Genomic DNA, 24,252 nt, shown 5'->3' with positions numbered 1-24,252 from the left:
TCATGGATGCCCACTCGTTGGTGGGCAATGTCCTATCCACCCGTCTCAATGCACTTGCCCGCCCATTGCAATGTCTCGACACATGTCCCCATTTGCATGCCCGTACATGCCTGTGCGCCCCTATGCGCCCATCCTGATGTAGGCCCACCTCGATCTCTAGCCATTTGCCTCAAAAGAGACATAGAGGTACTCAGTCCAAATCCATGTTTCTCTCTCTTTCTCTCCCCGTCGATTGGCCATAGGTGTATGTATAATGTGTGAATATATGTGTCTCTTATTGACCATATGTGTGTGAATAATTTGCGAATGTGTGTGTGTGTGTCTCTCTAAACGATTTACTCCCTCCCTCCCTCCCTCTCTCTCTCCCTCTCTCTCTCTCTCTCTCTCTCTCTCTCTCTCTCTCTCTCTCTCTCTCTCTCTCTCTCCATCAATATGCCATAGATGTGTGAATAATGAGTGAATGTGTGTGTGTCTATCTTTCCCCCATGATAAGCCATGGGTGTTATGAATGTGTGAATGTACTTGTGTTATGTGTGTTATGAATGCTTTGTATATTATTTGTATGAATGGTAAAATATAGTAACAATTACATGTGTACGTTATGTTGTTTTTATCCTTAGGTGTTAATATAAATTAATTGGAAGCCATTGTATATATCGATGTGAAAATTTTAAGGAATGAATATATTGTTAATATTGTATAGTAATGCGCATCAATGATTTCATTTATTAATGTGTCATGAAGTTTATTAACTAAAAGTAATAGTTATGTGTGTATGCTATGTTATGTGTATGAATATAAACATGTTATGTTAATATTGTGAAAAACATGTGTGTGCCAAGATTATGTATAAATGTTAATATGTGTTTTGATATTAATTAATTCATCTCGAGTATTCATAAATAAATAAATTAAAAGACATTGTGAATATGTTTAGGTATCCATAGTTGTTATTGTTAATCTCAATTAAATAGAAGCCATTGTCTATATTAATGTGTTAATATTAATTAATGAATATATTATTAATATTATATATTAATATATGTGAATGTTTCGATTGATTGTGTGTTTAAATTTTTGTTAACCAATAGTAACAATGATGCTTCAAAGTTTGATGCGAAACTTAGGCTGACGTGTACACCAACCGATGCATGTTTTATAATTAAAGTGTGGAGACAAACTTGAAGTTATTAAATGAGTATTTTGGAAATCCAGCCGAGAAAAATCTTTGCAAATTGCCATCATGGCCCACCCGCCCACCATCGGGCCAAAGCAGGGACGGTGGGGCAACAACTACCGGGAATGGATGTGGTCCAGGGAGCACAATGCGCACGAGGCTGATGAGAGCAACCTGACAGGCGTCAGCAGGCATTGAGCTGATCTCAAGGGGAAGAATACATCTGTAGTGTATCCTGTAAGCAGAAAAACCAGGTGCTATAACAGGAAGACGAGGAGAGGTGGCGGATGGTTTTGTAAAACAACCCGGGAGGGGGGGCCGGGACGACACAATGACGACGGAGAAACAAAAAAGAAGAAAAGATCTGGCCGGTTGTCTGTGACCCTTCGAGGGAGCCAAAGGGCTCTCTTGTTTTGGCTGCGCAGAATCAAGAAAGAGATGAAGGGGTCTTCGCCAGCTCCTTTCACAACGATCGCAAACATTCAAGAGGATTTCTTCTCTGGGCAACAGAATTCAGAACAAGAACAATCTATCACCATCATCATCCAGTATAAAAGAGGAATACCACAGCAGAAGAAAGGGCATCAGCCATAGCCATTAGCCATTCAGGAGGAAGGGTATATCAAGGGCAACAAGAAGAAGAGCCTCCAGGACACCAGCCATTTGTAACTACATTGGGGGGCATTCTGAGCCTCATCCTCAGCGTCGTCACTGCTTCCTTCGCCTTCGCCGTCGTCATCATCGTCAGTCTTCATCATCATCGGTCATGGAGGCCGTGCTTCTGCCTTTGTCTTCTCCTGTCACCTCTGGCGGCAACGCAAGTGAAACAACAAGAAAAAGATGGTGGGGATGCGCAGTCAGGTTCAATAATGGTGGGTGGAATATGCAGCACCATACAAGCAAAGCAGCAGCCCTGAGATTTACCCAGGCTTTTGGCCAGGCCTCGCAAACCTGGAAGTCTGTCGTTCATTTCCAGCTATCGAAGGGTGTGAGTGGGGACAGGGGAAGCAGGCGTGCTGTCACTGCAAGGGCTCCCTTCACAGAGAGACAAGAAAGCCTTGTCAAGGAGACATGGAAAGAGCTCAAGAAGGATGCCGGCAACCATGCCCTTGCCGTGTTTATGAGGTTGGCATTGTTTCCGGGCCTTTAGGTCCATTTGGGTCATTTATTTTCATTGAGCAAATCATCCAAATACCCTCATTAAAATCAATGTTTGCTCAGTTTCTTACAGAATCCTTGTAGTGGAATTCATGGCAATGTTTAATTCTGGAGATTCTGAATGTGTGGGTAGGTTTGAATGCTATAGATTTTCCGTCCTAGAGACGCTCTCATAAAAGATGGGTTGATCTGAGAACTTGTAATAATTCCGAGTCAAATCAATCAGAGCCTAATTTTATTTGCAACATATTTGATTCCCTCAGATTTGGAACACATTGAGGCAAATGCCCCCTTGTGCTGTTGCAGGGTGTTTGAAATAGCGCCCTCGGCCAAGCGCCTGTTCTCGTTCCTGAAAGACTCGGATGTTCCCTTGGAGAAGAACCCAAAATTGAAGTCACATGCTCTGAAAGTCTTTGTGATTGTAAGTATCTTTAAGTAATGCTCCCAGTATTCGCAGGGCTTACTCAGAGAGCCACTTGAACAAGTAGTCTTTCTATGCATCACATCTTTATTTTCCATCAGAGTCCCATTTCAGAATTCAGGCTTTTACTTACAGATGTATGAAAACTTTTCATCATGAGAGTAACCGCGAACAGTCGTACAGATATGTGAAGCTGCTACCTCTTTGAGGAATAAAGGACATGTATCAACCCCAGGATCAACCATGAAAGATATGGCCCACTCACACATGGTCTCAGGTGTTGTAATGGAGCATTATGAGGTGAGTTGAGTGTTTGTTTTTCTCATTTTGCTCCAATTGGGAGTGTGATACATAGTGTTGCCTTGCGGGGACAAATCTGAGAGGCATGTTCAGCCAGGTGGAGGCAGGCATTCTATCTTTGGCAATGGGTAGGCAGGCATTTCACCCTTGGCAATGAGTAAGCGCCCAGCCAAACCAGCCATTTCATCACCCTTTGTAGTGCGCTCATTTGGTTTGAAGATGAGCACTGACAGGGTGCACAGATGTCCTGAAATATTAGATATCTGAAGGGTTGGTGCAAATAGTGGGGAAGTCGTCTTTAGCCTTATTTTCACAGTGTGATGATCTGTCACATATGCAGTGATTTAGCTGACCAGCCCTTGTTTAAGAACTGGGAAGTGTTGCTTATGGGGGGAAGGAATGATTTACTCTCTGTATGTCTGCATTCTTAAGAAACGGTGAAAAGAATCAATTCTCTGTCTTTCTTTGTCTATACATGAAAATTAACAGCTTAAAATGGGGATGCCAGGTCGTGAAGTACTGTCTGTTGAAGACTTTGGAAGAAGGGTTGCCTGCTGAGCAGTGGAATGAAGAAGTGAAGGAGGCATGGTCAGTGGCTTATGATGAGCTTGTAGATGCCATCAATGCTGAGGCAGCAGCAACACCAGCATAAATTAGCATGGGGCACCTACAGAAAGTTATTGGGATGCAAGTTTTATCTATGATAGTTTGATGCGGTGGGATGAAGAAGTGGAGGAGGCATGGTCAGTAGCTTATGATGAGCTTGTAGATGCCATCAATGCTGACGCAGCAGCAACGCCAGCATAAATTAGCATGGGGCACCTACAGAAAGTTATTGGGATGCAAGTTTTATCTATGATAGTTCAATGTGGTGGAATGAAGAAGTGAAGGAGGCATGGTCAGTAGGTTGTGATGAGCTTGTATATGCCATCAATGCTGAGGCAGTAGCAACACCAGCATAAAGTAATATGGGGCACCTACAGAAAGTTATTGAGATGCTCTTTGTTGAATATTCTTTTCAAAACATGTATTTTGCTACTCTAATAATTTTTTTAACTTGTATTTTGAAAATCATTAGTATCTAGCAAACATTACTCTTCAAAATATGCCGCTCTCAATGCTCTCTCACATGGGCATTTAAGAGGGGGGAGAGTTGGGATCGATTGTTAATTGGTCGTTTGTGGAGAGGTTTTAGAAAGCAATATTTTGAAAAAAAAAATGAAAAAAAATTATTTGTTTGGAAGGGGTTTAAGCTTTTATGAATGAATTGCAATATTTTGAAATTTAATTACTTTGACAATAGAGAAGACAAAACATGACATGTTGTAAGGGAGGTTTAAGAAAAATTTTGGGGGGGAGAAGGATCGAGAAAATCCAAGGAGGAATAAAAGAATCAAAGGAAATAAGAAAGAGCTCTAAAGGGATTAACTCTTTGACCTTATGAGTGAATGTAGGACTAATGTTCAAATTGGTAGATTGTATTCTATACACATGCTTTGAGGGCTATTTTTACGTGGTAAGGAGCAAAAGAGCTTAGGAAAATAACAATAACTTTAAAGGGGTGTAAATCTTTGACCTTGTGGATGCAATACAAATGTTTAAACTAGTAGATTGCATGCCATCCACATGATATGAGGGTTATTTTTAGATCCTAGGTTCCATAGCTATGTCCTTAAAAACTATAGGGGCCCATCATGACTTATGAGTTTTTTCTTGTGGCAACTTACGAGGGAGGTCTAAGAAAATTTATGGAAAAATAAATGAACTCAAGATAAAAGAAAAAAGGGGTTAGAAACTATGGTTTGTTAAATTTAGTTTAAAGTTTTAAACAATTAGATATTATATTGTGCATATGTTGATTAGGGTTGCTTTCAACTTGTTTAGTCTTATGGCACTATATTTTAATAATTTGCCAAATCTTTGGGTTAATGTAGATTATGTGTATCCTAGTTTAGTTTTGTGATGTGACGTCGTAATGAATAGCCAAAATTAATTTACAAGTCTCATTTTTAGTCATTGATCTTCATTTGCCCCCTCTAAAATGCCCATGTTGTTGAGGCTTTGCCACTCTTATTATTGTTTTATTGAATATTTGCTCAAAAGTATATCTAAATGCACTCATCCATTTGCATTTTGAAAAGCAAAAAAATTGCTATGTATATTGATCATACAAAATGTGGCATTACAAAACTAGGATGCTCTTTGTGTGATGAGATTATCATTGGCCATGCTTTACATAGGCATTATATTTGTTGTGGTTCACACAATAAAAGATATTGTATATATCTTTGAATTTAAACATTGTGGAGAACTCTACATAGGCTTAAATAATCCATTATCTAATTATGTGTGTGTGTGCGTGTGTGATCTTATTAACATATTATATATAATATATATAATTACATCACAATGCAAAAATAACTAACGTAATGTGTTAGCTAATATAATGTAGTATCATTATAAGTACTGCCCATTGGCCATATTACAAAGATTGTAGGTATATGCATATGTATCACCACAAATATTGCTCATTGGCTATATTACATAGATTGTATGTGCGTGTGTAGAAAGAGAGAGAATAGATTGGGGGGAGAAAATGCTATGCATTTAGGTTGGTGCTTTGCAACATCGTTACACAGAGAGAAAATATGAACTAAAAAGTGGCCCTTATAGACACCCTCTCCCTTTTCCAAAAGAAGAAAACGTGGAGAGAACAATAGTAAATGAATCCTTCTCTCTACTTTTACAATCTCATTTTCTAATATTATTTAGAAAAGATTTGCTTAGATTCCTTCTTTCTTCAATTATAATATTTTTTCAATGAAAATTTATATTTTTTAAAAAGTTAGTTATGGGAGTATGGTGCTTGGTTTTTAGTATAAAATGATTAGTAAATATGGAATAATTTATTTTTGAATGGAAAAAATAAGAAAATAAAATAAAAGTTGCTTTAAATATTTTTGGGGATTTTAATATTTTGGCTTTTGGATTTAAAGAAAAAGTATGCTACTCAAATTTTTTGGGGGGATAAAATTGATTTTAATTTTTTGTTAAAAAACTTGGAACTCTCTTTTCATTGTGAGCTATTTTGATCCATGTCACTCCTCTCTCATAGTTGTACTGTGAACTCTTCTTTGTGTTTATGTAAAACCTATATTGATATAGTGAACTATTTTGATTTCTCTTGCTACAAATAATAGTAATATCTAGTGTATACAATTTATTTGGGTCTATGTAATCCACATTCACACTTTTATTCCATTACATTTTGAAATTCATAAAAATTGCTATGTATGTAATGATCATGCAAAATGTGGCATTACAAAAATGGGATACTCTTCATATGATGAGGTTACCATTGGCCATACTTTACAAAGGCACTATATTTGTTGTGGTCAACACAATAAAAGATACTTTAAATACCTTGGAATTTAAACATGGTGGAGAACTCTTACATAGATCTAACACACACACACACACACACACACACAAGCTTATTAACATATTATATACAATAGTATATAATTACATTACAATGCAAAAATAATTAACATAATGTGTTAGCTAATATAATGTGGTATTACTATATGTCTTGTTCATTGGCCATATTACAAAGATTGTATGCGTATACATATGTATTACTACAAGTATTGCTCATTGGCTATATTCCATAGACTGTATATGCATGTGTAGAGAGAGAGAGAGAGAGAGAGAGAGAGAGAGAGAGAGAGAGAGAGAGAGAGAGAGAGAGAGAGAGAGAGAGAGAAACATAGATTGGAGGAAGAAAATACAGTGTTTAGGTTGGTGCTTTGCAGCAACATTACGCATTAGGAAAACAATGAACTAAAAAATGGGCCTTTTAGACACCCTCTTCCTTTTCCAAAAGAAGAAAAAGTGGAGAGAGCAATAATAAAAGAATCATTCTCTCTCTACTTTTACAATCTTGTTTTTTCTTTTTTATATTATCCACAAATCATTTGTTTAATTTCCTTCTCTCTTCATTTAATAATCATTTTTCAATCAATTTTTTTTAAAAAATTAGTTATGAAAGTGTGGTGCTTGGTTTTCAGTATAAAATGATTAGTAGATATGGAGTAATTGATTTTTCAATAAAAAATAATAAAGTAAAAATATAAAGTTACTTTAAATATTTTGGGGATTTTTTATATTTTAGCTTTTGAGTTTTTCAAAAAAAAGAATGCTAGTCAATTTTTTCGATATTTAGAAAATTTTTAAAGATAAAATTGAAATTTTTAAATTTCAAAACACTTGGAAATCCCTTTTCGTTTTGAGCTATTTTGATCCATTTCACTACTCTCTCATAGCTCTACTATGAATTTTTCTTTGTGTTTATGCAATTATCTTGACATAGTGAGCTATCTTGATTTCTCTTGCTCACAATTAATCATTAATATCTAGTGTATACAATCTATTTAGGTCTATACAGTGTGCATTCACACTGAATTATTCCATTTTTGTTAACATATTTGTGTGTCTATCCATTCTACTTTTGCACATTAAGCTACTTGCTTTTCTTTGACATATTTCTGTGTCTATTTATACCTCTCCAATTTACTTCCTCAAGCATCTAATTCCCTATTTCTATTAATATCTCTGTGTGTCTATTTGTGCCTCTTTAATCTAACCCACAATATCAAGCACCCTAATACCATTAACATATTAGTGTGTCTATCTGTGCCTCTTTAGTCTATCTCCATAGGTATCAAACCCCCTTATTTTCATCATCATCTCTATGTGTCTATGTACAGTACCTCAATATACTCAACATACATTGAGCTAGCTTGTATAATCAACTCATATATCCATAATTGGATCATAATCAACAAGCAAAATGAATACATGTTAAAAGAAGCTGCATATTGAGATAAAGCTTGAATATGCCCCATTATTCGAAACGATAACACATTGGTGTTAACGCTCAAGCTCTACAAAGCTACACGCAAATGGGATCGAAGTACATGGACTTATAGATTGATAGGGGAATCTACCTAATTGATCCCTTAACCAATAAACCTCTAGTTTTCTCAAGAAGTATAACTTGTTAAAATATGTGTATGAGGGCGAAAATGTTATGGAATTATGATAATCATGATATTTTACTAGAGTTAAATATGAAAATATTATGATTATTATTTTATTTATTGGAAAATTTATTTGTTTGGCACATGATCTATGACTTCTCGCACGAGTGCACACGTGTGATATTGGTTATATTACACCTGGTAGATAGAAGGAAGGATACTATAATGTATTTTGTATTGTGGCAAGTAGATTATTACTGGGAGTTATGTGGAATAGATATTTTGAAAAGCACATCTTAATGTGCAAAAATTGTATGCTTCATAGCATGGAAATATTATAGAAAATTATATGCCACACAGTGTGAAAATATTATTGAAAATTGTATGCTTCATCATATGGTGCATGATCAACAAACACTCATTTTTGTCATCATTCTATTGAAAAGATGATGCATAATTTTGGTGAGTAGGAAGAACATTATATATAGTGCAAATAGGCCCTTTAGGGCTTTCCCATTGTAGTTTTTGGCATTAGAGGTCATTTTGGCCTTCGTTCTGGACTTGCAAGTGGTCCCAACAACAATTTTTGAGTATATTGTAGTCACAAGTGTAAGGACTTTATATACACACGTGCAATTATTTTATTTTGAACATTTTTGCTATGAAAGTCTAGAAATGCTAATATATTATTTATGGATGTAAGGCTATTATAATAAGGTAGATTTATTTTACCAAAGCAAGTTGTGCAAGAAAAGACAATAGAAACACAAACAGATGCCTTCAATATATTTTGAGCACAAAAGCCTAATACAATTTATAATTACATACATGGAGGAGGTGATCACCCATGCATGCAGGGTGATTGTACCCAATCTTATGTCATACAAGCTTTGTGAATTTCTATTCTCTTTTACTTTATTTTTCTTCTATTTTCTTTCAGTTTTTATCTATTGTATGATGAAGGCTAACAACATTGATATCATAGTGGAGTGATTGGTGGATATGTTAACATCAAAGAGAAGGCACAGATCCATCTTGAAGGCTTTAATATCATTATCAGCAAGGCCCATTTTATTATTTAGTGTTGTAGGTGTTATATAGAAAATTGTAGCCAAAAGTATCTCCTTCAACAATCATTGGTTCTTCTCTTTTAACCTGTAAAGAAAAAGCTTTCTACCTTTAATCCTCTTCTCTCTCCACAAATCCACAAATCCTTCAAAACCATGTGTTTCTTCTTCAAACCGCTTCATTACTGGTGATTCATGCCATGGTGGCTTTAAATAGGGGAGGAGAGCTACATTAATCCATATTGATGTAAAGAAGAGAAGATAGTGATCTCAAAACCGCCTTCAAATCCACTAGATACTACTAGTTCCTCCACCATCCAAATGGATGGCACCTATTGTCTTAGTGTTTTCTTTCTAGTTTTTGCCATTTGATTCCAGAAGTCATAGACTTCATTAAGCTATAGAAGCTTATAAGCTTTATAAAGTTTAAAGTTAAAAGCTATAAGCTTTGTAGAAGCTTACAGAATTTTGTTCCCTATCAGGCAGCATGAATCTTTTGCAATTATTTGAATAAAAATGGGAGGAGGGGGGAGAAGAAGAGGGGGCATAATCTATTAAGCCCCTTTAATTTGAGATGTCGAGCTCTACATGAGTTGGCATCCACTATATGCCTTGGTAATATGGAAGGATATTCATCGTTGGCATGTTCAATTATTGACATGAGGATACACCAGTGATTCTATATCTAGACTACACATTCATTGTGCCACCTCTTCCTTAGCGAGTTTATACTTAGTGACCCTGTGTACATGCATTGTGGTACTTTCATATTGGTCTTTTATCATGTTGTAAAAGTAGTTCTTTTGTGTGGAAGAAGAAGATTTCAGCCCTATCTCTTTGTGTTCTCAAGTCTCCATTACTTTTATGTGTGTGCTCTTGGTTGTTTCACCTCTCTTCCCTCTTGTTTATTTTCATGGTATCAAAGCCATCCCATAGTTGTAGGGAGCTCAATTGAAGGCCAAGGTGAAGGCATTAGAGTAGAAAGTAAGCAAGTAAGCAAGGGTAAGAAGCCCTTTCACTTGCTCGATTTTTATTGGGGATTATAGCTGCAAGAGACTCCTCAGGCTGGCAGGGCTACAATCTCTAATTGCACTAAAACTTGGTGAGTAGAAAAAACATGTGTATATTGTAATAGACCCTTTAGAGCTTTTCCCCTTGTGACTTTTGGCATCTAAGGTCATTTCGGCCTCCGTTCTGGACCTACAAGTGGCCTTGACACAATTTTCGGGTATACTGCAGTTTTGGCTATGTCGGTTGTTTATAGGTGCACAGGTTATAGATTTAGAATATATAAGGTTTTAGTGTTTGCTGGGTTGTAGACATAGAAGGGATTTGCATATAGATTGCAAATTGTGGTTATTGTTGTGCGGTTGCAAAAAAGACAGCGTGTTTGGTTGTTGTGTACCTTGTATCAGCTTGCTTACAGATTGTAGTTTTTGCAAGGTTTTTTGTTTTGTCAAAATGTTTGATAAGTTTAGACATATTGTCAATGAGAAGCTTGATAATAACAATTATCCTACATGGAAGTTTAGGATGATAAATTTCCTGAAGGGCAAAGATATTTGGAATTACATTGAAGGAGACATGGTAGTAGCACGAGAAGTTCTTATGCGAAATGCTATTGTAAAACATGCAAAGGCTAAGAAAGATTGGGAGTAGACACATAGTAAAGTCATGTATTGGCTATCTATTAGTGTCACAGATAGCATGATGGGCTATTTGCATGAATTTGAAACCCCCACTATTGCATGGGAGAATCTAGTAAGGTTATTTGAAGTACACACAAAGGCCAAAAAGCTACAACTCAAGTCAAAGATGAACTAAGTGAAATGAGGGAACTTGTCCATTAATGATTATGCCTTGAAGATTAATAGTATTGTGGAAGCTCTTGGATATTAGTGTAGTATTTGATGATGATGTTGTTGTGTGTGCATGCTTAGATGGACTTGGAGATGAATACATGAGCTTAGATCATCTATGAATGTGAGGGATGATATCCTTGGTTTTGTAGTGGAGAGTCTTTATTACCATTCAAATATCCACTGGTAAACTCAAGCTTCAGCCTCTTGTCAATAGAATCAAGTAAGAGCAAGTCATGAGGGATAGTCTTTCTACTTCTTCTACTCAAGAGTCCAAATCCCTAGCTGTAACTATCTACAACCCAAAACATCTTCACGAAAGAGCTCACACTCTTCACCCAAAGCCCAAGTTTTCTCCTTGGTCCAACTTCAAAGGAATTGTAATGAAAGAATCTCAGAGGAGAGAGAAGAAGAGCTAAGGACAGAGAGAGAGAGAGAGAGAGAGCAAGAAGAAGAAGGAAGAAGACTAGAAGAAGAGAGAGAAAGAGAGAAAAGAGGAGAGAAGGAAGGAGGAAGCCATTAGAGATGAAGGTGAAGAGTATGATCTTGATAATAACTGGTTGCCGTAATCTGGGCCTCTTACACCTTACATACCCCGCTCAGTGTGAGTGGGTGTCTAAACCCTAGTCGGTGTGTATCCCGCTTGTTACAATCCATCCCCACTCGGAAGGTTTTTGTCCTAAAAAACAAGGAGAAATAGAGGGGAGTTATGGGTGGGGTAAGGGAGGGTTGTAGAGTACTACTTTGAGCCATTTGACAATGAAAATTGGGTGGGTAGAGACTAGGGACAGCATGCAGTCCACGACCGGTCTGTTGAAGTAAACAAGTCATAACTTTTGATAGGTTGCTCCAAATAGGGAGTACCACATGTCGAAACGGAGCTTATGACATGTACTTTTGGCTATGTAGAATACACATGCCTGAGATTTGAGTAAGTACAAAACTGTTCTAAAATAGAGTGCAGTCTGTAGACAGAGGTGGTCAATTGGGGCATGACTGGCTAGTCCTCCAGCCGTTGGGCCTCACAGAGGTAGGGAAACTCATTGATGATGGTTGCTGGGCGTCAAGAGCCTTCTTTCAAGGGTAGGCCTTGCCATTTGATGAGGTATTCTTTAATGGATCAGGATCGTAACTGCTTATCTCGCTGCCCAATGATTACTTCAGGGATATACTGAGTGATGCCTTCTTCATCTATGGGGGGGAAGTTCTTCCACATAAAACACTGAGGAGCCTACAAAGGGTTTCAGATGGCTGACATGAAACAAATTGTGGATTTTTGTAGTAGGGGGGAGTTCTAAGCGGTAGGCCAAGTCACCAACTCTCTTCAGGATCTGGTATGGGCCATAAAAGCGGTGGACCAACTTGCAAACTCAGCCAAGTGAAGCCACCTATCCCAACTGTGCCGTACATCATGGCAAAAGTGCCTCAAATATGTCTCAAGCCATTTGTTCACTCTTTCAGTCTAGCCATCAGTCTGAGGGTGGTATGTAGTGGACGGAGCAAGCTTGGTCCCCATGGAGGTGAAAACTGTCTGCCAGAAGTTACTCATAAACTTTGCATCCCGATCATGTACTATGACCTATGGCAAGCCATGCAACTTGAAGACATTTTCCATAAACTGAGTGGCCACGTGAGAGCAATGTATTGGATCTTAGTGGGGATAAAGTGGGCAACTTTGGTGAGGTGATCAATGACCACATAGATACTGTTCCACCCTTTCTTAGTCGTAGGAAGGCCAGTGATAAAGTCCATTGTGATGTGAGTCCATTTCCCTTCAAGGATAGGGAGAGATTGCAAGAGGCTAGTGGGCCTGAGTGTACTATCCTTGTTCTGTTGGCATGGAACACATTTGGTCACAAAGTGTTTGACATCCCTCCATAAGCCTTTCCAATGAGAGCTCTTGGCAATTGTGTCATATGTTTTGAAAACACCCAAGTGACCAATAGTGACGCAAGAATGCATCTCTTCCATGATCTTCTACGTGAAGGGGGAAGTGTGGGGGATGACAACCTTGCCATGGGACCCAATAAGGCCATGCTTGAGCTAATATTGGGAGTTTTCAGCCATGACCCCATGCTGTAATTTCTGAAATGTGTGGCTGAAGTGATTATCTAACAAGTAAGCCTCTTGAAGCTCTTCAACCCAATCACTATGCAATTCTGAGACAGAGGACACTCTGCATGCCCACATTCGAGAGAGTAAATCAGCCACAATATTATCCTTACCTCGAGTGTGTGAAATATCAAAGTCATAGTTCTGTAAGGTTGCCACCCATCGCCTTTGCTTAAGAGTCAAAGTAGACTGAGTCAAGAAGTACTGGAGGACTCGATGGTCGCTTTTTACTCGGAAGTGGTTGCCATACAAATAGTGGTTCCATTTCTTGATGGCATGGAGAATGGTGAACATCTCCTGGTCATATACATTCATTTGCATCTCTTTCTCATCAAGCTTGCGGCTATCAAATGCAATCACACCATGCTCTTGCAACAATACTGCACCAACACCCCGGCCATTGGCATCACAATGAATGGTAAACAGTTTAGAGAAGTTAGGGCAAACAAGGATGGGGGTTGAAGTAAGCGCGTCCTTTAACTGTTTGAAGCTATGATCTGCAGTGGCATCCCAAAAGAATGACTCCTTTTTCAAGTGAACAGTCAAAGGTGCTGCAATGGTGGCATAGTGCTTAATGAAGCGTCTGTAGAATGAAGAGAGACCAAGAAAGCCACGAAAAGAAGTGGTGGTGGAGGGAGTGCGCCAGTCTCTAACGCATTGCACCTTCTTCGGGTCAGCCTCTGTATACCATTTTTGCTCACAATGTGTCCCAAGTACTCCACAGATGTCTGCATGAATATAAATTTTCTCTCCTTAGCAAAGAGTCGATGCTCTCTCAATATGTCAACGTGTGTCAAGTGCTCCGTGGATGACTTGTTGTAAATGTGGATGTCATCAAAGAAAACAAGCACAAACTTGAACAGAAAGGGTTGTAGGATTTTGTTTATGAGGCTTTGAAAGGTGGTGGGGGCATTAGTCAACCCAAAAGGCAACACTAGAAAATGATCGAGTCCACGATTAGTCCTGAATGACATTTTGACCTCATCTCCTGTCCACATACGAATCTAATTGTAGCCAGAGCACAAGTCAATCTTAGTGAAAAAGCATGCCCCTTTCAACTCGTCGCAAATCATCAATCCGTGGGATGGGGTAGCGGTTCTTCACTGTAATTTTGTTCAAGTCTCTGTAGTCAATGCACATGTGAAAGGAGCCATCTTTCTTTTTGAGTAAGAGGACAAGGGATGTATAGGGGGAAGAACTCGGTTCAATGAAACCCATCTCTAACAACTCCTTGATTTTTGCAATCTCTTCATGCTCACACTTGGAGAGTCTATAGGGGGGTTTATTCACTGGCTTGGAATGGGACTCTAGGTCAAGTGGGTGGTCCACTTGTCTCTTGGGGGGAAGGGATGTAGGCATCTGAAATAGGTCATTGTATTCCTCAAGTAAGACCTGAAAGGCTGAATCATTAGATACTGTAGAGGGCTGATTAGAATTGTCCTTATTTAATTGCAAAACAAAGATTTGTGAGCATTTCTTAAACTCCCATTTGAGTTGCTTTGTTGTAATGAGTTGAAAATCAGCATGATCTTGAACTCCCTCTATGTGGATAGGTTGTCCATGCATCATAAACTCCATGTAAAGCTGAGAGAAGTCCATAGCAATCTTCCCCAATTGTTTCAGCCAATCACAGCCCAAGACAACGTCAATGGGGCCCATATCTAGGGCAATCAGATCAACTGGTGCCACATAATTTTCAGCCAAGCATAAGGGAAATGCAGGACATACATGTGTGTTGATTTCTTCTTCTCCATTTGCTACTTGGACCTTCAAAGGGTGGTGTAATGCCATAGGGGTGCATTTCAACCGATCAATGGCTAATTTATTAACAAAAATGTGAGTGCTTCCACTATCCACGAGGATAAAAACATGCTTTCCATTGATACTGCCTTGAATGGAAGGGTGCTGGGGTTGCGAGAACCTATCCAAGCATCCAAGGAGATTGAGCAAAGAGAAGTGGGAGGTGGGTGGGATGTTAAATCAAGTATCTGTGATGGAGCATTGCCCAGGTCAAAGGGAAACCCATCCTCAGGGTCATAGAATTGCTCGTGATCAACATCCTCTGTAGGCTTAGCCTAGTCAATGGGCAGGTCATCCTCCTCAATGTGCTAATATTCCATGACATACATGCTATGAACTTTGACCTTAGTTGTCTTGTACGGGCATTTGGAGGCATGATCAGCCGTGTGCCTATCTCCACACTTAAAGCATAGGCCCTTTTCCTTCCATTCCTTCACAAATTTGGGGAGATGAACAGTTGGCTACTAGATCCATGGGAAGGTGATGCAATGGACTGTTTATTTTCAGAATACTTATTCTCATCATTAGAGCTCGATGCTATCCCAAAAGTTCCCATTTTTCTTTCAGCATGGAAGGCGGGGTAAGTGGGTACTTTGGGGCTGTTATTAGGCATAGAAGTACCTCAAAAACCACCTCCGTATGGGGATGATCATGAAGGAGTGTGGGGCTGTCCAACACCTTGCTGAAAATATTCATTCTTACGGTACTTTCTTGCATATCTCTCAGCTAGTTCAATTGCATCAAATAGTGCGGTAGGTTTTTAGGCCATGACATCTCTTGATAGGCTCGGTTCCAATCCATAAATATACTTGTGCAATTTAGCATAATCACTAATGCTCTCCACATACATGGTCAAGTTCATGAACTGATTTGTGTATTCATATACAGTGAGGTTACATTGGTCAAGAGTGTACCATCATCTTGCCAACCACTCTTTTTCCACAAGGGACATAAAAAATTGGACCATATGCATTTTAAAATCTTCCCAGTCAAGGAACTACTGATTCTTGCGATTGATATAGCGCCACTATGTGTGGGTAAATCCTTCCAAGTGGAGAGAAGAAGAAAGTATTTTCTGATCGTCAATGCGGGGGTAGATATTGAAGTAGGACTCCAACTTGGACGTCCATTCCTCCAAGTCAGATGGTGAGGGGGATTGCCCATTGTACTTTGTTAGGATGACATTGTCACGCAGATCATGGGGGCCATGTTGCCCATGAAATCCTTGCTATCCATACATCCCGTGGTGGCCATAGATGCCTAGTTGTCCATACATCCCTTGTGCTGCATTAAGCCCATGTTGTCCATGATTGCTAGGCTGGCCATTTGTACCATATTGTCCTTGATGGGGTTGATTCATATGGGGTGCATGGGGGCTCCTAGGGAGAGCAGGGGAAATTCGACCAAGGGTGGGAGAAGGCCTCAAATGGATGTTGGCTGCATGGTGGATGGGGGAATTCAATAGGGGTTCATCATGCGCATGAGAGGGTTCACCGATCTCATAGGTAGAAGGGGAAATTCCCTTAGCACCAAGTATACCCTGTGGACCATGCAACGGTTCCTAATGTGGAGGACGTCTAGACTCATGCATGGAGTCATTGTTCTTCTCTTGGGATGAAGCCGTCACTAATTGAGCAATGAGAGTAGTGAGCTGCTCCAAGGTCTGTTGAGTCTTCAAGTTTGAGAGAGCCATGTGCTCGATCGCTTCATCAAACTTGGACATCATTTGGCGGTGGTTGGTGACCATATCATTATGTCGTTCCATATGCCGAGGCTCATGCTGGCAGAGGGTGTGATTGAGAAGGGTGTACTGGTCCGTTTCAGGCATTTCCTCCTATATGCCACCATGGTAATCCTGTGCCGAGCTTGATTCCTCATTCATGGAGGTTTGGGAGTCTCTAATCTCCCTCTGGAGGTCCTCTTGGGCCTTGCTTTTGCCTTTCTGGCTAGCCATCTGGATACAGTCCACAAGACCTGCCATCAGTAAAAGGGGCGTAAATCTTTGTAGGAAACTTTGATCGATGAGGTTTTTGGCTCAAGTCAGAGGGGACAAAGTCCTATTTGAGATGAGCTATTAATCTTTGTGACAGAAAATGATCAAAATGTTTTGTAATGGGTTTACTGTGCCTATCCTGGAGCGGTCTGCACCCTGACCACAATGACCCTAGTGCACAAAAATGGGCATAACTTGCAAACTGTAGCTCCGATTGGGGAGGTTTTTGATTCAAATCGAAGGGGACGAAGCCTCTTCAAGGTGAGCTATAGGGTTCACTACTAGATTCAAAATAGAAATTTTTGCAATCTTCTTGACTGTCCTGCAGGACTGTGACAAAAAACACTACCTGTCCCTTATTGCCAAGGTCTTACATGGATAGAGCATGGTTCAAGGGGTCTGATCCACCACATCAATAGCATACTGAGCATACTGATCATAATCCCAAGCATCATTGCATACCCATGAGCTCTGCCATTAATGCATAAGTACATTCACTGCCATATATCTCTTTTGATTGCATGCACTTCAAGTGTCATACATGGGTGCCATTAGCATTGTGGGGTGTCCAAGAGGGATCATTGGGTCAGATTGGGGGGGGGGGGGGGGGGGGGGGGGGGGGAAGGGGGGGGAAGGGGGGGAGTGGAGCTCATGGAAATTACGTACACATGCATACAAGTATCGTGCTCCGGATCACCGGGAGGTGGGCAAAGTTTCCCTCGGGCTGGGTTGTGCACTCCTTCAGGGTCTTAAGTGGTAAGGGAGGGTCACCTCTCTTTTGTCTTACCACCTTGCCTTGCATCGGCCTTTTTCCTCAGTTGGAGTATACATGGCAGACGTTTTTATGAAGCAATCAGCATGAGATGCATTTGAAAGGAGACATTGGGGCTTTTCATGAGATGTAAGGAATGACAAAGGTTGGGGGTAGGGGTTACCTTGGCAGTAGTGACTCACTAGCTGCTACTTACCCAATTTACAATGGCTATTATTCATTTTGGGCTCATCCAAGATCACACGACAAAATGAGGGTTAGTGTCAGTCATTACAATAAATTTTAGGAAGAGGTATGATGCATGCACACGAAGAGGATTGAACTATTAAACCTATGCAATCTTGAATCTCTCCAATAAGGAATTAAGCTCAGCAAGTGGCTAAATTGAGAGATTAAGATCATATTGGCATACCTCTTTAATGCTTGGGAAGACCGTTGAAGCATACATCATCATGGTGCTCGAGTGCTCCATCGATCAAGTTCGGTTGGTTGGGGCATCCATGGAAGAATAATTCAGCATTCGAATGCTCTTATTGATGAAGGAGGCTCCCTTGCGTGTCCTCGAGCTTGAGCTTGTCCCCGAGATTGAGCTTCAAAGATGGGAAGCTTCAAGTGAAGCTTTCATGGCTTTCCATGAAATCTCTGCATGCTGAGCTCCATGTCTTCAATTCAGTCAAGGGAAAGAAATAGGGGATGAAGGGTTGCATGAAGGCTAAGCTTCCAGATGTTATGGGTTGAACTAGGGCTAGGATGGAGCTTCAATGGGTGTTCGTGGCAGGGTACAACAACAAACTGATCCTTGCTGGAGGAGGGGGTTTCAAATGTTGGAAAAGAAGGCCGAAACTTGGTCAAGAGGGTAGGGGATAATCTGTGAATGCTATGTGGAAGGCTAGAATGATGGAGGAGGTTTGAGCTGGGGGAGGGTAGGCAGAGCAGGAAACAACAACACAAAATGCGTCACAATTTGCGGGCTGTTCCTTGGGCTCTCTTCCTGGCTGTGGCCCTCCACAAGGGTGCTGCCCTTGGTCAGGGGCAAGTGGGGAAGGCTCATGGAACTTCAAATGGGCACTCCCATGGCTGCTCTGGGGGAAAAGAAGAGTTCTTCTCTACTGTGTGGCTATGGCAACTTGCCTAGGAGGAGAGAGAAAGGGGCTGGAGCAAAAAGCAACTGAGGTTTTGCCCTCTTCCAACTCATGGGACTCTAAACTTGGCATGTAACCCTTAAAACTTGCATGAAAAGAAGTGATGACCTGCTATTTTAACTATTTTACCTCTAGATATGTCTAAGTTTCCAGCCATAGCTCTTGCTTACTCCAAAAGCTGAAGTTAACTGCAGTCCTTGATGTACTTGTACCTGTAAGTTGAGTAACTAGGGTTTTTGGGATTTGAAAAGGAAGACAGGGGAAAGGAGAAAATGACCAAAGACTGAAGCTATGATACCACTTGTAATGAAAGAAGCTGAGAGGAGAGAGAAAGAGAGCAAGAAGAAGAAGGAACAAGACTAGAAGAAGAGAGAGAAAGAGAGAAAAGAGGAGAGAAGAAAGGAGGAAGCCATGGAAGATGGAGATGAAGGTGAAGAGTATGATCTTGATAATAACTTGTTGCCCTAATCTGAGGCTCTTACACCTTATATACCCTGGTCAATGTGACTGGGTGTCTAAACCCTAGTTAGTTTGTGTATCTCGCTTGTTACAGGAATCCTTGGCAATCCTCATCACAAACTCAACTCTCATTAGTCATTTCAATCCTTATCCATTTCTAGAAATCCTCACTATAATCTCATATGTAATGTTTGCAAAAGACAAGGTCATAGTAGAGAAAAGGATTGTCAGCAAACAGTTAGATTCAACAAACATTACTTAAGGGGACAAGCTCACTTTGTCAACATTGGAAATTATGACACAAAATATCAAACAGATATCATCATCATCAGCTTAACTACAAGTATCCAGGTATCTCATCAAGACTCAAAGAAGAATACACTTGGTTCGTAGACTTTGGAGCTACTCATCATATGACTTTTCACAAAGAATGGTTGGCCAATTTCAAAGAGATATCTACTCCACTCAGTGTAGCCATGGGGAACAACGTCATCTAGTAAGCTAATGGCTATAACACCATTCAAGTGGAGCTTCCATCTAACCATGCAATCAAGGTACATAAAGTCTACTATGTTCCAAATCTCTAGAAAAATCTTTTAAGCATTAATGAGCTCACTTCTCAAGCTTCTCCCACTGCTCACTTCTATAAGGACCACTATATCTTGTAGCTACTTTCACCTTCGCTTAAACTTGTCCAAAATTAGACAAGATTTACACACTTGGCTATTCAATTCTTAAACCTTTTGTCAATGATTCTGTTAAATCCACCTCACTCCCTGGCTCACCTCAAGACTCTCTTCTATGGCACTTTCAACTTGAACATGTCTCTCAAAGTTTTCTCCAATAACTTACCCATAAGAAACATGTCCTAGGCATCCCACCTTCTCTCTCTCAACTTCCATTTTGTCAAGCCTTGCTCTTAGCAAAGCCACACATCTTCCTTACTCTGAATCCTATTCAATTACATCTCAACCCCTTCAATTAGTACATTCTGATATTTGCGGTCCCATCAATTGACTCTCTCTCTCTGGAGAAAATAACTTCATGGTACTCATTAATGGCTCTAGATATACTATTGTATATTTTCTCACAAGGAAGTTGTAAGTATTTTCAAAGTTCCAAGAATAGAAAGAAGTAGTGGAGAATAAGCACGAGTTATGAATCAAGGCTCTTTGGACGAATAATGGAGGAGAGTACACATCAAATGAGTTTGAAAAGACTACTACAAGCTTTTGGGATTCACCATGAGCTTATCATACACCATATCACCCACAACAAACTAGAGTTGTTGAACGTAAGAACCACTCTCTACTAAATGCTACAAAGCTATGCTATCGGTAGCATGTCTTGAAAAAGAATATTGGGAAGAAGAAATTGCTACAACAACTTATCTTCAAAACATGTTGTATTCTACCTCTCTTCACAATCACACTCCTTATGAACTATGGTTTGGCCACCCTCTTGACTTATCACATATGAAGATATTTGGATACATTGCCTTTCTTGTAACCACAGACCTCAAATCCAAATTTTCTCCCTAATCCACATAGCTTATCTTCATTGGATATCATGAGTCTTATGGTCACAAAGCTTATAGATTTTATGATCCATAGTATAAAGTGTTTATTTATGGTAGGAGTGCCATATTTAACGAACTCCATATTTTTCCAGCCTCTTCGACCACCATAAACTCTCAATCTCTTACTTTTCATCCAGCTACACCGTTTGCAATCACATCTTCGAATTCATCCCGTACCACACATAACGCTAATGTGGGCCCACTACTTCCACTTCATCCTCTACAACATACATCTCATTCCAAGTCCACATCTTCAAGGTCCTCTCCTACCATGTACAATACTAGGTCCCACCTCTCTTACACACTTTGCACTTCATAAACCTTCCTAGCCACTTGCCACATTCGAAATCCCTCTAACAAACCAACAATTTAATATAACTACATTAATTACTACAAAGCACTTCACCTCATCCATCTAACTTACAACAGTCTACTGGTGGCCATCTTTCAATGCCATCTTCTCCTCGTTCTTCCTTCACAAATCCTTCTCGTAAGTCCCTACTTGCAATAGGCATAATCCCCAATCCAATGTAAGTCACATAAAGCTCCATTCAACACCATACAACACATCATATGGCATCGAATTCTATGAAAATAGGCCATGCAAGCAGGATGTCACACTCCTCTACTTCAATACGTATTCCGGCCCCTATCTCATCCATCAATCCATCAAAAAATTCCTTCTAAACTAGCTCATCAATTGTACCCTCACAATTCCCTTCATTTCAATTGCCCAATGATACTCAAACCTTAGCTATATTAGGAAACAATACTCAGCATACAGTCATGATAGACTTATTCACTCCACCCTCACTAGCTTCAACTCCTCAACAATATCCTTTGTGATCCTCCACTCTTGAACAAATCCATTTAACCAAAATAGGAAATCCAAGAAGAAAAGCAACCTCTAGCTCTACCCCCAATCTTCAAAGGTCTGAAAGGATAGTTGCCAAGTCCTCAACTTCAAGCAACTCGTGTGCAAGGATAGTTGCCAAGGATAGCTGTCAAGTCTTCAACCTCAAGAAACTCCCCCTTTTTGCCCTCATTGCCACTACTCTCAAACCTCCATCTCCCAACTACTCCTCCAAGCTCATCACTCTCTTCATCTCTTTTGACTCCGAAGATGATGAATTCATGTCCTTACCTAATCTGTGCTACAAGATCTTGGATGATCTCTCTATCCAAGCCAATATTGCAGTTGGGAAAGCTTGAAATCCATCTAATGATAGCATTCTCGAGCCACCAAATTGTCCCTCTATGACTTAGAACTCCAAGTCATGAAGCTCCTCATTGGCAAGTTTCTATGCTTGAGGAATACATGGTTCTTCAAAACCACACATGGACATTGGCCCCTCTTCCTCTTGGGCAATCAACAATCAGGTTTGAAAATGGGTACTTTGAAAAAATATCAAACCAGATAGTACCATTGACAATTACAAAGCTCACATGGTAGCTAACGGTTTTGAAGAGATCAAAGGCCTCCACAATAGAAGTATGTTCTCTCTAGTACTATCCATGACTTCCTTACATGTATTAGTTTCCATGGCTACTCATTTCAAATTACTTCTACATCATGTCGATGTCAAAATTTCTTTCGTGCTTAGATTCCAGGCCTCCAAATTTTGTGGATCCCAAATTTTCTACCCATGTTTGTCTTTTACATAAAGCTCTATATGGCTTGAAACATGCACCAAACCAATGGTACACTTGCATTCATACTCACATAGTGCACCATGGCTTTAAAATGTTAAATACAGATCATAACATCTATGTTCAAATTCAAGGCAACACCACCATCATTGTATGTCTCTATATTGATGACATTCCTATCCTAACTAACTCTTATTATGCAATGGCCAAGGTCAAATCCATAATAGCCTCCCAATTTGCTATAATAGATTATGATCATATGTATTACCGTATTGGCATTGAAACTAAACCATCACCCACATCTGTAAAAATGCATCAATATACCTACATAATGTCTATTCTCTCCCTCTATTCCATGCAACATTGTAATCCCATGGTCACTCCTCTTGCTCAGAATCTCCAGGTCAATCCATCTTCATCTCATTCTCTCCCTAATGAGCAAGCCCGTGAAATGGAAACTATTCCCTATATGGAAGCACTTGGATATCTTAGGTATTTAATTACTTTTACCTGTCTATCTAGACTTATATTATGCAGGACACATTCTTTCTAAGGCTATGCATGCACCCACATATGAGCATTGGAAGTAGTTGAAATGAGTATTGAGATACCTCAAGCCTACATCTCATGTGGGTCTATGCTTTTCTAGAGAAAACAATACTTTTCTTTTAAAGGCCTATTTGGACACAGATTGGAGTGGAGATCTTGCTACCTGAAGATCTCTTCGCAATAAGTGGTCCTATCTCTTGGAACACTAAGTAGTAACACTGAATAGCACTTTCTAATACGGAAGCTGAATATGTGGCATGCAACATGGCAACCCAAGAAGTTATTTACATTAATAAACTCTTGGAGGACATCAATTTTGGATAGCACCCTTAGCAAATTCCCATGTTCACTGACAACAAATTATGTATCTATGTGTTCAAGGCCCCAAATTAAGTCTTAAACTCCACCATATTGATATGATATATCATTTTGTATGGGAGTTAGTAGCAAATTCTCATATTACCCTTGATTATGTTCCCTCCTATGATAATGCTGCTAATTTCCTCACCAAATTGGTTCCCTACTTAAAGCACAAAATTGCAATGGAAATCCTTTGTATGCTCCTGGGGGAGGGAGCATGATATTATAGATGGATGTAAATCATGAACTTTAGTGGTACTTCCTTTTTTCTAGTTGTATATAGTTGTATTTAGTATGGAATCCTTTTGAGGGGGTATGTTAGGATAAAGTTTGGATAATAAGATAAGGATATTCAAACATGTGGACAAAAGGATCCCATAGTTATCCTCATTGTAGATATCCTAGATATTTAGAATAGGAGCTCACCTAATTTAATGTACCATGTATATACAACTAGTACCAATGAAATCAACAACTGTAGTTCACTCTACTTTTGATATTGCATTTATCTCTCTTTCTCTCATTGTACACAATATCTTCTCATCTACTTATCCTCTAGTTTTTTATTTTCACCACAATTACTATATACATGGATGATTTGATCATTGTCAGTGATAGTGAGACAGAGATTGACCATGTGAAGGGTCTCCTCAAGATTGAATTTGAGATGAAGGATTTGGGAGAGTTGTGCTATTTTCTTGGCCTAGAGATAATCAAAACTCTAGAGGGTATATAGTTGCCATAGAAATTACATGCATTGAATATGTTGAAAAATTATACTATGGTTGATTGTAAGCCTATTTTGAAACCTT

General features: G+C 39.5%; 1 protein-coding gene across 1 annotated transcript; it reads left to right on the top strand.

The window, feature by feature from the left end:
• The first annotated feature begins 1,538 nt into the window (after positions 1-1,538).
• LOC148039922 (anaerobic nitrite reductase HBII-like) lies at positions 1,539-4,127 on the top strand. Its single transcript, XM_087695260.1, has 4 exons — positions 1,539-2,302; positions 2,642-2,756; positions 2,940-3,056; positions 3,565-4,127. The coding sequence occupies exons 1-4, from the start codon at positions 1,944-1,946 to the stop codon at positions 3,706-3,708; spliced, it is 735 nt and encodes a 244-aa protein (XP_087551386.1). The 5' UTR covers positions 1,539-1,943; the 3' UTR covers positions 3,709-4,127.
• Positions 4,128-24,252: the final 20,125 nt, after the last annotated feature.

This window comes from Lygodium microphyllum, chromosome 2 (genome assembly GCF_053477565.2).
Source record: "Lygodium microphyllum isolate KBCC chromosome 2, Lygodium_microphyllum_v1.1.10, whole genome shotgun sequence".
Taxonomy (NCBI): Eukaryota; Viridiplantae; Streptophyta; class Polypodiopsida; order Schizaeales; family Lygodiaceae; genus Lygodium; species Lygodium microphyllum.
Note: the sequence above shows the minus strand (reverse complement) of the source record. Positions and strands in the feature narration are given on the sequence as shown.

Bases quoted from the DNA above. Each gene is read 5' to 3' on its own strand.
- LOC148039922 (XM_087695260.1), top strand. From the start codon at position 1,944: ATGGAGGCCGTGCTTCTGCCTTTGTCTTCTCCTGTCACCTCTGGCGGC. The intron at 2,303-2,641 runs GTTGGCATTGTT...GTGCTGTTGCAG, and splicing joins GCCCTTGCCGTGTTTATGAG to GGTGTTTGAAATAGCGCCCT. The intron at 3,057-3,564 runs GTGAGTTGAGTG...TGGGGATGCCAG, and splicing joins TTGTAATGGAGCATTATGAG to GTCGTGAAGTACTGTCTGTT.